This window comes from Phoca vitulina, unplaced genomic scaffold (genome assembly GCF_004348235.1).
Source record: "Phoca vitulina isolate PV1807 unplaced genomic scaffold, GSC_HSeal_1.0 scaffold11, whole genome shotgun sequence".
Taxonomy (NCBI): domain Eukaryota; kingdom Metazoa; phylum Chordata; class Mammalia; order Carnivora; family Phocidae; genus Phoca; species Phoca vitulina.
This window is the reverse complement of record NW_022589714.1, coordinates 5,404,367-5,422,554: the sequence shown is the minus strand read 5'-3', so window position 1 is coordinate 5,422,554 and position 18,188 is coordinate 5,404,367. Positions and strand designations below refer to the sequence as shown.

The 18,188-nt window shown below is 38.3% G+C and overlaps 1 protein-coding gene across 2 annotated transcripts; it reads right to left on the bottom strand.

The window, feature by feature from the left end:
• Window positions 1–15,864: 15,864 nt before the first annotated feature.
• On the bottom strand, window positions 15,865–16,509 carry LOC116635905 (protein C1orf194-like). Of its 2 annotated transcripts, XM_032410218.1 has the most exons (2): window positions 16,378–16,456; window positions 15,941–16,260 (listed from the first exon to the last, which is right to left on the bottom strand). In XM_032410218.1, exons 1-2 carry the CDS (start codon window positions 16,454–16,456, stop codon window positions 15,941–15,943), a joined length of 399 nt encoding a protein of 132 aa, XP_032266109.1. The 2 variants fall into 2 exon arrangements, with proteins under 2 accessions (XP_032266108.1, XP_032266109.1); XM_032410217.1 differs by having other exon boundaries at window positions 15,865–16,509.
• Window positions 16,510–18,188: the final 1,679 nt, after the last annotated feature.

Sequence of the window (18,188 nt, the reverse complement as noted above, 5' to 3'; positions counted from 1 at the left end):
CCTAAGAGGGAAGTAAATAGCAATATAGGCCTACCTCAAGAAACCTGAAAAATCTCAAACACACAACCTGACCTTACACCTAATGGAGCTAGAAAGAGAACAACAAATGAAGCCTAAGCCAGCAGAAAGAAGAAAATTATAAAGACTAGAGCAGGGGCACCTGTGTGGCTCAGTCAGTTGAGTGTCTGACTCTTGATTTTGGCTCAGGTCATGATCTCAGGGTCTGAGATCAAGCCCTGTGTTATGCTCTACACTCAGCATGGAGTCTGCTTGAGATTCTCTTTTTCTCCCTCTCCCTTTGCCCTTCCCCCCGCTCTCTCTCTCGAAATAAATAAAATCTTAAAAAAAAAGATTAGAGAGAAATAAATTATATAGAAACTAAAAAAAAGAAGAGAAAAGAAAAACCAATAGAACAGATCAGTGAAACCAGAAGCTGGTTCTTTGAAAAAAATTAATAAAATTGATAAACCTCTAGCCAGACTTATCAAAAAGAAAAGAGAAAGGACCCAAATAAATAAAATCACAAATGAGAGAGGAGAAATAACAACCAACACCACCAAAATACAAATAATTATAAAAGAATATTATGAAAAATCATATACCAACAAATTGGACAGCCTGAAAGAAATGGACAAATTCCTAGAAACATTTAAACTACCAAAACTAAAACAGGAAGAAATAGAAAACTTGAACAGACAATAAACCAGCAAAGAAGTGGACTCAGTAAGCAAGAAATTCCCAACAAATGGAAGTCCAAGGCCAGATGACTTCCCAGGGGAATTCTACCAAACATTTAAAGAAGAGTTAATACCTATTCTTCTCAAACTATCCCAACCCCCCCCAAAACAAAACAAAACAAAACAAAACAAAACAAAACAAAAAAGGAGAACTTCCAAATTCATCCTATGAGGCCAGCATTACCCTGATACCAAAACCAAAGACTCTACTGAAAAAGAGAACTACAGGTCAATATCCCTGATAAACACAGATGCAAAAATTCTCTATAGAATACTAGCAAACCAAATCCAACAATATATTAAAAAAATCATTCACCACAATCAAGTGGGATTTATTCCGAGGCTGCAAGTGTGGTTCAATATTCGCAAATCAACCAATGTGATACACCACATTAATAAAAGAAAGGATAGAACCACATGATCCTCTCAATAGATGCAGAAAAAGCATTTGACTAAGTACAACATCCATTCATGATAAAAACGCTCAACAAAGTAGGGATAGAGGGATCATATCTCAATATAATAAAGGCTATATATGAAACATCCACAGGTAATATCACACTTAACAGTGAAAAACTGAGAACTTTCCCCCTATGGTCAGTAACAAGACAGGGATGTCCACTCTCACCACTGTTATTTAACATAGTACTGGAAGTCCTAATGACAGCAACCAGACGAATTAAACGCATCTAAGGGCATCTGGGTGGCTCAGATAGTTAAGCGTCTGCCTTCGGCTCAGGTCATGATCCCAGGGTCCTGGGATCGAGCCCCCCATCGGGCTCCCTGCTCTGCGGGGAGTCTGCTTCTCCCCCTCCCTCTGCTTCTCCCCCTGCTCATGCTCTCTCTCTCTCTCTGTATCTCTGTGTCTCGAATGAATAAATAAAAAAATCTTAAAAAAAAAAAAGAAATAAAACGAAGGAAGGAAGGAAGGAAGGAAGGAAGGCAAAGAAGACAAGGAAGAAGTCAAACTCGGTATTTACAGATGACATGATACTCTATATAGAAAACCCAAAAGACTCCACCAAAAAACTGCTAGAACTGATAAATTCAGTAAAGCTGCAGGATGCAAAATCAACATACAGAAATATGTTGCATTTCTATACACCAATAATGAAATAGCAGAAAGAGAAATTAAGGAATCAATCCCATTTACAACTGCACCAGAAACAATAAGATACCTAGGAATAAACCTAACCAAAGAAGTGAAAGACCTGTACTCTTTAAATTATAAAACACTGATGAAAGAAATTGAAGATGACACAAAGAAATGGAAAGACATTCCATGCTCATGGATTGGAAGAAAAAATATTTTTGACTCCTCTTATTTGCTGACATCCAGGAGCCAGTTTTAAATCTAATTTTTTTCATCTCTGATTTTGATTTGTTATTCTAGTGATTTTTTTGGCTTCTCCTGATATGTTTTCCATGTAACATCATTTTAGTGTCTGCCTTTCTGCAAGTGACTCTGTTGTGTATTCATCTAACCCCTTTCTCTGTTTCTTCTTTCTTTCACTCCCATAAGATCCCCCATATACTCTCAGACTCTCACCTGCCACCCACTGCAGAGGACCCAGCAGTGAACCCTGAGACCACATAAAGTCTCAAAGTCTCAGGATGGAAGGAACCCTGGGTCTCTAAGTGATTGCCCAGAGTGAGCCGTGCCACCTTCAACCTACCACTCACCTACAGTGGACTGTGAGGTGAAAAATAAATGTTTATTTTGGAAACTACTGAGTTTTATTAGTCTTGTTACTGTTTTAACAGTTAGACTGTCTACTAATTCTGCCTCTAATAACTCCATCTAACTTCCACTTTTTCCCTTGCTTCACAAAAAGTGCCCATTGCTGGGTCTCCAGTGAGTCTCTATTTCTACTCTGAGTGACTGCTTTAACTCTCAGTTCATTCTAGAGCCAAGGCAGTGTCCCACTGAGCTCAGTGATGCCAACATGTGCCAGTCCTGCTCATTTCCCCAGTTGTTTGTTCTGTTTACCACCCCAGGCTCTGCCTCCTATTTCTGCCTTTCCAGCTCTCCATTCCATTGCAACCATCCTTCACAAAGTCAAACTACTTTGACATCATAAGAAATACTCATGCTATTAATTCTAAATGGAGACACAGGTGTTGTTTCTTATTCTTTTGTCTACATTTAATAACATTTACCTCTTTTCTGAGTCTTTCAGTCATGCCTTAAAAACCATTCATTCTGTGTCCCCCTTAACATCAGCTCATTAAGTAACTTCCATGTGACAGGTTCTATTCTTGATGTACATTATCCCTGTTAGTTCTCTCAAGCCTCCTGCAATGCCAGGATCATTGTCCTCCTTTTACAGAGAGGTTAAGTAACTTGCCTAAAGTCATAAGCTTGCAAGAGAAGGGACCAAAATTATAACCTGGCTGGATCCAGGTCTTTTACTCCACTGTTCAACACTGTATTGTTCATTTTACCACTTATTTCTTTAGACACTGGATGCTTTTTATTTGTGTAGCCTCCAACAATGGCTAGGGTGAAGAAACCTAACAGAATTATAAAAAAAAAGACAGAGGATCATAGGGGAAGGGAGGGAAAATGAAACAAGACAAAACCAGAGAGGGAGACAAACCATAAGAGACTCTTAATCTCAGGAAACAAACTGAGGGTTGCTGGAGTGGAGGGGGGTGGGAGGGATGGGGTGGCTGGGTGACGGACATTGGGGAGGGTAAGTACTATGGTGAGCACTTACGGTAAGACCGATGAATCACAGACCTGTAGCCCTGAAACAAATAATACATTATATGTTAATAAAAAAATTAAAAAGAAAGAAATGTAAAAAAAATTGCTAACAGGAACTTTCTATACAATTGTTTTCAATCTATTTAAGAGAAAAATATGTTGTATATTTAAGTTAATCATTTCCAAGATAGAGAATAGCTTAGCCAATGAATATCTATATAACTTGCTACCATGTTCCTCTTCAATTCTTTCTTATAAAAGTAGTTGTGAAAGAGTTCTCTAAAATTTCATTTTGAAGAAAAATAATTCTAGAATTATAAGTGGTTTGGTGGAATTTTGGTAGAGATTTTTGGTGGTCTCATGAATTGAAAAAGGGCACCATCTTGTATCATTTTATTACTCAAAGTTCTTCAGAGTTTGGGGAGCAGTAGTGGCCAGAAGATGAGCACAGTTCAGCCAGAAAACTTCATTACTTCTAAAAATAACTGAACTCATGCTCTACTTTCTGGTAGTTTATGGCTGTCAATAACCCAAAGGCAGAAATACTAGTCCAGAAACAGAGCTCCTAGTACAAATAATAATTATTCTTGCTTAGTTAACATAATCTGTAGTCATCAGGAATTATATCTATATTCCCTTTCTTATTTATCACTTTGTTAGGACTTTTAGGAATGCATAGTTGAAAATGCACTTGTCTCTGAAACAGGAATGACAGATTTATGGCACAAGTGGGGCCACTCACCACTTCAGAACCTATCGCAGACATAAACAAAAGCTCATGCAACTCCTTCCTACTCACTACAGCTCTCTCCAGGCAGTCATCATGACCAATTGATTAGGGTTAGTTCAATAGTTCATTCATATGACAAATATTTATTAAGCATGTACTATGTACCATATAGTGCTCTATGAGAAGAAATCAATTTTTCTTTTGGCCATTGTCCAAATTTATTTTGTGGTTGCCAGCTACCCTGAATCTTTTCTAGTTGATAAAGAAATCAATCAATTCCATTTGCAACCTGGAGCTTAAACAATTTCAGGTTTCCATGACTTCTATTATAGTGGAGGAGCCCACCTTGTCCTGGGGCCAACAATATGAAGTAAAAGTCAAAGGAATAAAGAAAAGATAAACTTAGCAGCACCCAACACACATTTTTTCTTGACCTCTATTATTTGTATGCCTTCCGCTAAGTCTGTATGGGAATGGTTGACATGAATCAAAGGCATGAATTTCATGAGTAATTTAGCAGTAATGACTCCTATTCTTAAAGATTGGGTGACATCTTTAATCATTAGAAACCTAATAACACATTTACCCACTGTCTTCAATCTTCCTCTTTTAGACATCCTTGGTTTTTGGCCTCATGCCAGACTGGATATTGGCTTTAGACTTACTACTGACAGCTCATATCAAGTGTCAGTATATACATTTTTAAAAAAATGCAGTTGAGGCAAAGACTGGCCTTTTGTCAGAGGATGTCAGGCAATCAATCCAAATGTTCCACATGATTGTGCAGGCTGTGATTGTGGTGCTAGATGTTTAATATGTGGCTGAAACCTCTTGGAGGCATGTTGAGAAGAGTCGTGTAAAATTGTTATGGATCCCTGACTGAACTGTCCCCCATTCTACCTCTAATGAAATGGAAAGTGCTGAGGAAGATTGCACAGAGCAATTAGATCATTAAGCATAACTTGGTAGGGGCGCTTGGGTGGCTCAGTCATTAAGCATCTGCCTTCAGCTCAGGTCATGATCCCAGGGTCCTGGGATCGAGCCCCGCATCGGGCTCCCTGCTCAGCGGGAAGCCTGCTTCTCCCTCTCCCACTCCCCCTGCTTGTGTTCCCTCTCTCGCTGTGTCTCTCTCTGTCAAATAAATAAATAAAATCTAAAAAAAAAAAAAGCATAACTTGGTACTTTTGAGGGGGAAACTTCCAGAGGTGTTTTGTAGTAAGATGGCAGGCCAGTCTCCACAGAAAAGAGGAACTAAGTAAATTTGATGCTTTATAAAAAGCTAGAATTCCTTGAGTAGTTTCTTTACTGTGTATCTTCTCTGAATTGAATGTAAGGCATCAGCCAATCTTGATTTTTACTCATCTATTGTGCAATTTGATCAGGCTGAAAAAACACAACAGGGAAGTTTTTTAAAAAACTTTTTAAAGTGAGGGTGCTTGGGTGGCACAGTCAGTTAAGCATTGACTCTTGGTTTCCAGACTCTTGGTTTCCGCTCAGGTCGTGATCTGAGGGTCATGAGGTCGAGTTCCACCTCAGGCTCTGCACACAGTGCAGAGTCTGCTTAAGACTCTCTCCTTCTCCCCTCCGCCCCTTGCATATTCTCTCTCTCTAAAATATATATATAAATCTTAAAAAAAACAAAAACAAAAAAAACACACCAAATTTTTAAAAATGAGGCTTCCCAGTAGGGACAATTCAAATAAATTTAGATTTCCACTAGGAAGCTGTTCAGGACATCAACTTTGATACTACACTTCAAGGTTTGAGGATGAACTTTTAGAGATGGTAGATGGACAAGGATAACATTAATGATGATGTAAGTTTTCTTTATAAAATGGTTCTTACCTTATAAATAGCTTGGGTACTATCTATTTACCTGCAATGGGTGGGACACAAAAGTATTATTAATTTTTCTGTCTTTTGGTATCATTCTAATCAATGTATAAAATACTCATTTTCCATTAGAAAAACAAATAGACATAGTTTTCCTTACCTCCTCCCTGTCAACTTATTTCTCCATTTCTCTGCTCCCTTTAACTGCTGAATTTCTCTAATGAGTCGACTATTTGTACTATCTCTACATCCTCACCTATCATTCATTTAAAAGGTTTATAATTTGAAAAAAATTATTCATGTGTGTAGTTTTAAAAAAGATTTTATTTATTTATTTGAAAGAGAGAGGAGGAGAACACAGAGAAAAAGGGAGAGGGAGAAGCAGACTCCCACTGAGCAGTGAGCCCAATATGGGGCTCGATCCCAGGACTCTAGGATCATGACCCGAGCTGAAGACAGATGCTTAACTAACTGAGCCACCCAGGTGCCCCTCATGTGCATAATTTTACAGTAAGTTAGAATAGGACTAATACTAATGAAAAGCATCTCTATTTTGTCTTTCCACTCCTCCCCCCCCCCACTCTTTTTAACTTTTCCTACTTTGAATTATTTTAATGCTTATATTTATATCTCTAAATACTGACTTCCTGGAATTATAGTTGATGATTTAGGTCATTTATATTATCACCCAGCTTCTCTTCTCCCAATATAGTTATTACTATTTTTAGTTACTTTATTACTTCCTTTTGTAACTTTATGTAATAAACTTACATATTATTTCTTGTTCCATCAATTTTAAATAATTATATACTATGTCTTTTGACTTACCTTCCTAATAAGGGGTATGTGGTAGTTAACTTGATGTATCTTTGCATGTCTGGATATATCACTATTCTGTCTTCATATTTGATTATGCCTTTATTTTATCTCCACATTTGATTGATTTATAATTCTGCTGGTAATCAACTTTCAGGTTGTAAATCCTCTCTCTCAGACCTTTAAAGATATTTGTCAGTTGTCTTCTAACATTAAATTTTGTGGATAAGAAGATGCCATTCTCATTTCATCAATTGTTTTCATTTATTGTGCTGTGTACAGAGGTGGGGGCTTGTTAATTGGTTTTCCTTGATGCTGGCCCCCTAAACACCATCATGTGGGAGGTTGGCCCGGTGGTACTGGCACCCACAGAAGTCGTCCTAATTTTCCTTTAAAACTGTGTTCAGTTTCTTTACAAATTATCCCCACTTTTTGTCCCCAGATGAGGTGTGTATATTTGCCTTTGGGCATTTTTTATGATAGGTGGAGGATGATATTGGTGGGTTTATGGCATTATATGTTGACTTTGAAAGAATTTGTTTTCAATCTATATCTCTTACTCTCCATTGTATTTATTTGTGCAAGTTTGGGGTTTCCTTTATTTTCTTTCCTTCTCCTCTTCCTCTTTCTTCTTTTTTGCTGTAATAGCCACCACTTCTCCATGCTTTCATACAGATTTCCTTTCTCTTTTTAATCTACTAAAAATTATTAAAATCTCTTGCTTTCCTGTTCTTTTCATTCCCTAAAATTAATATATTATGCTTTAGGAATTAACATGAGCACCCAAAGTGAGTTGCTGCCTGGAAGGAAAGAGTGATCATTAGGACTTGGTGGAAATGAATAAACGTTAATTGAAAGGAATTCCATGGAAATTTTCCCTTGTAGCCCACACTGGTAATCAAAAAGAGAGCAAAAAATGAGTTTGAAGAAAAAAATATACTAAATTACTGCCAGCAATTTCTGTGCTCACAGATAAGCTCACTTATTTTTCTGTTCATTTTCCAAAGATGTATCAGGTTACTCAACTGCTTATTGAGCATCTAAAACAAAAACAAAACCCATTGATTCAAACAATATATGGTCTTGTAGAACATTTGGAAAATGCATAATACCAATAAAATGGAAAAATTGAGCAGACCTATTAACATTTTGGCAAATTTCCTTAAATTTAAGTACATCCATATGCATTTTTTAAAAATTAAGATCCTATTACAACCTTACCCTCTATTTTTAATATTCTTTTTAACTTTTAATTTAAAAAAATTTTATTTTATTTACATTCAATTAATTAACATATCATATATTATTAGTTTCAGAGGTAGAGTTCAGTGATTCATCAGTTGCATATAATACCAAGTGCTCATTACATCGAGTGCCCTCCTTAATGCCCATCACCCAGTTACCCCTTCCCTCCACCCACATCCCCTCCAGCAACCCTCAGTTTGTTTCCTATAGTTAAGAGTCTCTAATGGTTTGTTTCCCTCTCTGATTTCATCTTATTTTAATTTTTAATTTTTTTAATTTTTAATTTTTAAATTTAATTTATTATTTGTTTATTTATTTAGAGAGGGGGAGAGAATGAGAGAGTGGAGTGAGGCGCAGAGGGAGAGGGAGAGAGAATCTCAAGCAGGCTCCATGCCCAGTGCAGAGCCTGATCAGGGCTTGATCCCACGATCCTGAGATCATTACCTGAGGCAAAATCAAGAGTCAAATGTTTAACTCATTGAGCCACCCAGGTGCCCCCACCCTCTATTTTTAATTAGAATTATATATTTAGAACTTCTACAGTAGTAAGTAAGTTTATAAATTATAATTTTAATAGTTGCATAATATTCCATTGTATGAATATATGATAATTTGATTCATTCCCTATTATGCGACATTAGGAAATGTCTAGGATTTTACTATTCAGATAGTGTCGCAACAAAATTAATTATATATTGCTCTTTGTCTACATCCTGATTATATTAAAAAAATTTTTTTTATTAACATATCATGTATTATTTGTTTCAGGGGTACAGGTCTGTAACTCATCAGTCTTACACAATTCACAGTGCTCACCATAGTACTTACCCTCCCCAATGTCCATCACCCAGCCACTCCATCCCTCCCACCCCCCTCCACTCCAGCAATCCTCAGTTTGTTTCCTGAGATTAAGAGTCTCTTATGGTTTGTCTCCCTCTCTGGTTTTGTCTTGTTTCATTTTCCCTCCCTTCCCCTATATCCTCTGTCTTGTTTCTCAAAATCCTCATATCAGTGAGATCATATGATACTTATCTTTCTCTGATTGACTTATTTCGCTTAGCATAATACCCTCTAGTTCCATCCACGTCGTTGCAAATGGCAAGATTTCATTTTTTTGATGGCTGCATAATATTCCATTGTATATATATGACATATCTTCTTTATCCTTTCATCTGTTGATGGACATCTAGGCTCTTTCTGTAGTTTGGCTATTGTGAACATTGCTGCTATAAACATTGGGGTGCACGTACCCCTCCGGATCACTGCATTTGTATCTTTGGGGTAAATACCCAGTAGTGCAGTTGCTGGGTCGTAGGGTCATTTCCTGATTTGTTATTTTTAGCCATTCTGACTGGTGTGAGGTGGTATCTCATTGAAGTTTTGATTTGGATTTCCCTGATGCTGAGTGACACCTTTTCATGTGTCTGTTGGCCATTTGGATGTCTTCTTTGCAGAAATGTCTGTTCATGTCTTCTGCCCATTTCTTGATTGGATTATTTGTTCTTTGGGTGTTGAGTTTGTTACATTCTTTACAGATTTTGGATACTAGCCCTTTATCTGATATGTCATTTGCAAATATCTTCTCCCATTCCGTCGGTTGTCTTTTGGTTTTGTTGACTGTTTCCTTTGCTGTGCAAAAGCTTTTTATCTTGATGAAGTCCCAAGAGTTCATTTTTGCCCTTGCTTCCCTTGCCTTTGGTGATGCTTCTAGGAAGAATTTGCTGTGGCCGAGGTCACAGAGGTTTCTCCTTATGTTCTCCTCTAGGATTTTGATGGATTCCTATCTCACATTTAGGTCTTTCATCTATTTTGAGTCTATTTTTGTGTGTGGTGTAAGGAAATGGTCCAGTTTCGTTCTTCTGCATGTGGCTACCCAATTTTCCCAACACCATTTGTTGAAGAGACTTGTCTTTTTTCCATTGGACATTCTTTCCTGCTTTGTCAAAGATTAGTTGACCATAAAGTTGAGGGTCCATTTCTGGGTTTTCTGTTCTGTTCCATTGATCTATGTGTCTGTCTTTGTGCCAGTACTATACTGTCTTGATGATTACAGCTTTGTAATAGGGCTTGAAATCCGGAATTGTGATGCCACCAGCTTTGCTTTTCTTTTTCAACATTCCTCTGGCTATTTGGGGTCTTTTCTGGTTCCATAAAAATTTTAGGATTATTTGTTCCGTTTCTTTGAAAAAAGTTGATGGTATTTTGATAGGGATTGCATTAAATGTGTAGATTGCTCTAGGTAGCATTGACATTTTCACAATATTTTTCTTCCAATCCATGAGCATGGAATGTTTTTCCATTTCTTTGTGTCTTCCTCACTTTCTTTCATGTGTATTCTATGGTTTTCTGAGTACAGATCCTTTGCCTCTTTGGTTAGATTTATTCCTAGGTATCTTATGGTTTTGGGTGCAATTGTAAATGGGATCGACTCCTTAATTTCTCTTTCTTCTGTCTTGTTGTTGGTGTATAGAAATGCCACTGATTTCTGTGAATTGATTTTTATATCCTGCCGCTTTACTGAATTCCTTTATGAGTTCTAGCAGTTTTGGGGTGGAGTCTTTTGGGTCTCCACATAAAGTATCATATCATCTGCAAAAAGTGAGAGTTTCACTTCTTTGCCGATTTGGATGCCTTTTATTTCTTTTTGTTGTCTGATTGCTGTGGCTAGGACTTCTAATACTATGTTGAACAGCAGTGGTGATAGTGGACATCCCTGCTGTGTTCCTGACCTTAGGGGAAAAGTTCTCAGTTTTTCCCCATTGAGAATGATATTCACTGTGGGTTTTTCATAGATGGCTTTTATGATATTGAGGTATGTACCCTCTATCCCTACACTGTGAAGACTTTTAATCAAGAAACGATGCTGTACTTTGTCAAATGCTTTTTCTGCATCTACTGAGAGGATCATATGGTTCTTGTTCTTTCTTTTATTAATGTATTGTCTCACATTGGTTGATTTGCGGATATTGAACCAACCTTGCAGCCCAGGAATAAATCCCACTTGGTCGTGGTGAATATGTAAATATGATGAAGGGATGGAATATGACTGTAAAGATGAAAATTAAAAAAGATCTTAAAAAAGGAATTGATAAGTTGGTTGAAAAAATAATGAAAAGAATTAAAAAAAAAGAGAATGTGATCAGGCGGGAGACTAGGACAACATCATACACTAGATTTAGAGTATATTGTGGTCTGCTAGAAGAAACTGTATCCCAAAATTTTAAAGAAAGAAAAACTTATATGTATACAAAAAAATAAGGTTAAATACAATGAAGAGATAGAATCTAACTGTAAAAATGAAAAATTTAAAAAGATTTTAAAAAAGGGATTGATAAGATATTGGTTGAAAAAGGAAAGAAGAAAAATTCAACTAAAAAAATAGAAAAAGAGGGCGCCTGGGTGGCTCAGTTGGTTAAGCGACTGCCTTCGGCTCAGGTCATGATCCTGGAGTCCCGGGATCGAGTCCCGCATCGGGCTCCCTGCTCGGCAGGGAGTCTGCTTCTCCCTCTGACCCTCCCCTCTCTCATGTGCTGTCTCTCTCATTCTCTCTCTCTCAAATAAATAAATAAAATCTTTAAAAAAAAAAATAGAAAAAGAAAAAAGAAAGAAAATTTAAAAAATTAACTTTGAAAGACTAAAGCATCATGGGAAAAAAGCCATGAATTCTATGTGCTGTATTCCCCTAGTGCTGGGGTTTTGTCATTCTCATTGATTGGTAAACTTGGTCCTGGCTGGATGTTCTTGCTGATCTTCTGGGGGAGTGGCCTGTTGCAGTGATTCATAAATGTCTTTGCCAGAGGCAGAATTGCACTGATCTTATCAGGGGCCAGGCTAAGTAATCTGCTTGGGTTTGCTCTCTGTAGGTTTTGTTCCCTGAAAGCTTTCCTACAGCTTTGGAAGATGAGAGTGAAAATGGTGGCCTTTTAATCTCTGGTCCCAGAGGAGCCGAGAACTCGGGGTACCACTCCTCAGTGAGCCCTCAGAGAAAAGCAGTTACTCCTGTCTCCCTGGTCTCTGGCTGTGCTCTGTCACCCGGCCTGTGGCCCAGCGTTTCTATCTCTGGCACACAATCCTGTTTGGAGTCTCCAAACCTAGCAGATTCCTGCAGTGTGCTTACGCCCTGCTTCTCCCAGGGGAGGAAGGAGAGTCTCCCTGGATCTGCCGCTTTTTGGGTCCCTGCTCAAAGAGCAGGGGCCCAACTGTGCTGTGGATCACAGTTTATGGCAACTGCGAGCTGAGAGCCCACTCCTTGGCTCCATCTTTGCAGCCAGCTTCCCCGCTCCAATACCTGGGAGCTCTGCCACACTCAGGCACCCCCAGTCTTTCTGTGACCCCAAGGGTCCTGAGACCACACTGTCCCAAAGAGGGTTCCACCCCCCGCTTAGCCACTGGAGTGACGTCCCTCAGGGGAGCAGACTTCTACAAGTTCTGATTTTGTGCTCCGCTGCTCTATCATTTGCCGGTAGCCAGTTGAGAGAGGCTCCCTCCCTCTGTGGTCTGTCTTCCCAAATATCGCCTCGGATTCACTTCTTTGCACGTCCTGCCTTCCAGAAAGTGGTCGCTTTTCTGTTCAGAGAGTTGTTGCTATTCTTTTCTTTGATCTCCTGTTGAGTCTGTAGGTGTTCTGAATGGTTTGATAACTATCCAGCTGAATTCCAGGGACCAGACGAAATTTAGGTCTCCAACTCCTCTTCCATCTTGCTCCTCCCCATCCTGATTACATTTTTTAGGATAATTTTCAAGAACTTAATTTAGTTGGCCACAAAGCTATGAACCTACTTTAGGCCTCTAATGTGTTCTGACAAGTTTTTCCAGAAACTCTTCATAAAATTTTGAGAATTTCTGACTTATCACACTCTTCCCAACTCTACTATTAATTTTCAAACTAATCAGTTTTAAAACATTACCAGTTTTGCAAGTGCAAAGTAGTATTCCACTTATAAATATCCTTGATATTATAATGTCTCATAAGTAATTTATTGTTGGGTATTATATTTTTATTTTTATTGAAGGAGCCAAATATATTTTTAAAAATTGTAATACATTTAATATTTCCTCATTGTTTTCTTCTCTGTGTTTTTTTTAGTCTTACTTATGTTTTCTTTCTTGGAGATTTGAAAGGTATTTATCTACCTTAAATCTATGACTGATTACCCTGAAAGTGTTTGAACATATATTTATCTACATCTTTAGTACTGTAAAAATGAAGGATAAATATTTGAATTCCTCTTTCTCACCTTTAGAGGATGAGGAAATTAGTGTGTTTTTTCTTATCCCAGCTTCTCCTTATCCTCATCATTCCAGCTTCTGTTAACATCCTGGAGTTTTTTCTTTAAAATGATTTAAAAATTACTGTTTTTACATCACTTATCTGCTCTTTCAGGAATTATTTTAAGATTTGAATTTAATTTTTGTTACAACTAACAAAACTAGTTAGTTTTGTTAAAATAACAAATGTTAAAATAAAAGTATTACATCCACCACTTAGATTTTAAGTTTATGGTTTCAATGTTCATTTTTGAAGGCTTATTTAAAGCATAATTTCTATATTGAATTTTTATTAAATTAAATGATATCAAATTGCATTATATTGTAATTTCTATTCAAGTCTTAGTTAGCTGGAAAATAAGTTCAATTAAAAAAAAAATAAAAACCTGTGAGTGGTTTATATTCTGTGACCATGCACATGTAAGAATGACTTTTTGATTTTTTTGTGCATATGAATAACAAATTATTTGGGATTCAAATTCTTTAGTCAAAAAACTTTTTCTCCAAAAGCCTCTGTTGCTGTTGCTTCACAGTTTTCTGACATTTAGCAAAAAAGAGGACACCCTGCTGGTTTTTGTACATAATTTGTAGGATTTTTTTCCTATGTCTTTATAATTTAACAGTATTATAGAACATCTTGGTGTGGAGTTTTATCATTATTTTGCCTGATACTTTTCTTTTTTAAAGATATTCTTTATTTATTTGAGAGAGAGAGAGTGAACATGAGAGAGTACAAGTAGGGGGAAGGGCAGGGAGAGAGGGAGAGCACAGGGAGCCTGATGTGGAACAGGGAGCCTGATGTGGAGCAGGGAGCCCAATGTGGGGCTCGATCCCAGGAACCTGGGATCATGCCCTGAGCAAGGCAGGCGCTGAACCGGCTGAGGCACCCAGGTGCCCCACCTGATACTTTAAATGCAAGTCTTCGCATATTATTTTTGTAATGATTTCCTCTTCTTTTTTTTTTAATATTTTATTTATTTATTTGACAGAGAGAGACACAGCGAGAGAGGGAACACAAGCAGGGGGAGTGGGAGAGGGAGAAGCAGGCTCAATCCCAGGACCCTGGGATCATGACCTGAGCTGAAGGCAGATGCTTAACGACTGAGCCACCCAGGTGCCCCTGTAATGATTTCTTCTTTAGGTATAACTATAATTCTCATGAGTGATTTATCTTCTCTTTTACTTCTTCATTCCCATTATTTGAATACCTTTGTCCTTTTCCTGTACATTCTTGGAAAGCTTCTCAGGTTTGTCCTTTATAAGCAAAGATTGTGTTTTTAATCACAGTGCTAAACCTCTTTTTACTTTCAATGAATATGTTAATTCTCCTATTGCATTTTGTTTCCTTGCAGTCTTTACCTCACACAACCCATTTTCATCTCATGACACTTTAATCTCATTATTTCAATTTTTTCTTTTAATAGAGGCATGCCTGCTTGGTCATGGTTTCTGATCTCTGATGGATACAGAAGAAATTCCAACACCAATGTAATTTCCAGAGACACCTTATTCTCAGTGGGCCAGCAGGAGCTTTTGCAGGTGAGTCTTGGTTGCATGTTTTAATACCGAAGTTTTGAGTCTTTGATCACTTTGAACAAGTCTATTATCTCCCATGTTCTAAAACCGTTTTTCAACCTTGACACTATTGATATTTAGGCCCCGTAATTCTTTGTTGTCAGGGGCTGTCATGTGCATTGTAGGATGTTTAGCAGTACCCCTGGGTCCTACCCCCTAGACACCCGTAGCAGGCATGCTACATGCCCCACCCCACTCTTCAACCCCCATATCTCTAGACATTGCCACATGTCCCCTGGGTGCAAAATTGTATCTGGTTGAAAACCACTGCTTTAAAGGAACTTTGCAAAATTAAACTCAATTTAAGAAAGAAAAAAGATTGCTAAGTAGGATAGAGATCAAAATAAATAAAGAAATCACAAAAAGACATACTTAAAAAGATTTTTTTTTTCTAAAGATTTTATTTATGTATTTGATATAGAGAGACACAGCTAGAGAGGGAACACAAGCAGGGGGAGTGGGAGAGGGAGAAGCAGGCTTCCTGCAGAGCAGGGAACCCGATGTGGGGCTCGATCCCAGGACCCTGAGATCATGACCTGAGCCGAAGGCAGACGCTTAATGACTGAGCCACCCAGGTGCCACCTTAAAAAGATTTTAAAGCAGCACTTATGTTCACAGAAACAACTTGGTGTTTCTAAGAATGGCAGTAGGCCATGAATGCTCAAAGTGGTAGATAATTCTGTGAATAATGCTATTAGTCAGATAATTACATGACAGCAAAGACAGCAAGAGCTGAGGAGTAACAGCCAGGCCACTGTTCCCATCTTCGTTGTGGGACTGACATGGATCTAAAAACCAAAAGGACAACAGTCCCATAGATAAATCAGTATTCTGTCCCAGGACATGAGTTCTAAAAGCAAGATAGTACAGTATATTTCAGTGTCTCCAGATACTCTGAAAATTAGGGACTGAAGGAATGTGGTGGGTGCATGTGATTTTTTTTTTTCCCCCAGCACAATTCTATTTAATGGAGGTGGGCAGCAGGATGTTCCACTATGATTAATTTAGTCCAGGGACCTGTCAACATTAGGTAGAGAAGAAGCCACCATCATTCTTTTGGGAGTAGCCTCCATTGGTGGCTGCAGTGTGAGGGGACACTATGGATCCCTGGATGCTGTGGATAGACTCCTTCTTAAGGTTGATCCAGTGTCTGATGTTAGCTCCGGAAGTGATGGAAGGTGGCGGAGGAGGGAGTAAAAGTTCTCCAGGGAATTGGGTCTTGATGATTCCATGGGTATCCTGGGTGGTCTCCTGGTGTAAGAGTATTTCACTTTTGTTCTTGAATGTCCCTGTGTGGTGGTTGTACAAGGCTGCTAAGCGGAAATCCAGGTCATCCTTTAGTATCTCAGGATCAAAAAAATAAACATCCCACCTCATGGAGGTGATTGTGGGAGTTGAGCTGAGCCGACTCCAGGGTTCCTGTTGCTGAGCAAGGTGAGCTGGGTTCTTACATGGCAGTTTCTTGGAAGCCAGGAGTTTTCCCTGGAAGGTATCATCGTTATCCAATGTAGGGTGCTGGAAGGGGTCTCGGGTGAAAGGCATGGTAAAATGCGGAGTGAGCCGCTGGTGTGAGGGCTGGGAAGCCCGCGCAGCCGCACACCGGTGCATGTGATTTTTAACGAGCAGTGCGACATGACATGAGTCATTTATATCATTTGATACAAGTTAGTGTTTTTTCTAGGCAAAACTTTTATGTTTTCATAGCAATGTAATCTGAGGCTCACCCCATTTGAAATAGGTTTCACTGTCTAGAAAAGAGTTTATTGTTTAAATTTAACCAGACAAACAATATGATACAACTAATATGATTACATAATTTTTTGGCAAGTATTCTGCATTTTCTCCTTTTAAATTTAAAGGCAATTATTGGCACAGACTTAATTATACTGTCATTTAAATGAATTTGTATCTATATTGGAATGGGTTCAATATACCACTATGAAATGTGTTTTTGCCATTGTTTTCTTTACTGTCCTTGTTCAGAAAGAAAATGACTAATGTCTTCTGGCAATAGCAATTGCAGGAAAAGATGGTTGATGTAGCAACAGAATCCTTCATGAACAACATTCAACTTTTTCTGGCACAGCCTTTTTTTCCTCCTAAAGTCTGTTTTGCTTGAATAGTTTAATTGTGTGTAAAACATTGTCCGAATTTTAGATTTTGGGCAAAATAATCAGAACACTGCATAATGGTTGCTATTCCAATAATGAGTGCCTACATATTTGTCATCAGCCAAAATGTGTCTGGGAATGCAAAGAAATTATGAATCTTAAAACACTAAAAGGGAGTTCAGACAAAACTTTTTTTTTTCCATTTGAAACTATATTTTGGAGGTGCCTGGGTCACTCAGTCGTTTAAGCATCCGGCTCTTGATTTGGCTCAGGTCATGATGTCAGGGTTGTGAGACGGCACCACGATGGTCATGGAGCCTGCTTGAGATTCTCTTTCTCCCTCTCACTCTGCCCCTACTCCACTCCTCCCTGACTAACCCCTGCCCCTCCCCCATTCATGCAAGTGGTCTCTCTCTTAAAAAGAAAGAAAAGAAGCAGTATTTTGAATAATGTAGATTGTCAATATTCTTACCATGAACAAAAAGCCCTTGCATTTTTGGCAAGCTAAAAGAGTATAAGACAATGAACTGGAGGAAGAATTCTTTGGCCTCCTTCATTCCCCCTTACCTCCATCAGGAAGCAAAGCCAGAGTAGGAGCCTGAGGCATCAACTATGGAAGTCCTACAGGCATCTGCTTGCCTGCAAAGTATTTTGGTCTTTGACCAAAAGGTGCATTAAATAGGCCTATTCCCCTTACCCCTACCTCATGAGTATAGTTTCTCTTATAGTACCCTTTCGCCATTCCTCTGGAGAGGAGTTGACCAGGGAAAATACACTCTCAGTTTTGGAGTCAGTTTCTAGACAAATCCTCACTGAAGAGCCACACAGTCCTCTGCGCACCTGGGGAGAGGTGAGGGTTAGAGACCTCTATATTAATAGCAAATGCAGCCCCTGCTGTGCCTTTGGCTTTTCAAAGGACCTGTAATGACTGGATACAGCCTGCATGATTGAAAGGGCATCTTTTTATCTTAAAATTGAGAGCTACTTTTCTTAGAATTGCTAGATTCCCATTATAACGAAAGACTTCTATTTTGGTTTCGACCAAACATAAGAATTATTCCCCATAAGAATTTGCCAAACATAAGAATTATTCATGAATGAAATACAGTAAGTAATTCATGAAACCTCAAGAGATTCTAGGAGAGAGCAGAAAGTGACATGGG

What these genes read in the sequence shown, in the direction of transcription:
- LOC116635905 (XM_032410217.1), bottom strand. Translation starts at nt 16,456, where the DNA reads ATGCCTTTCACCCGAGACCCCTTCCAGCACCCTACATTGGATAACGAT.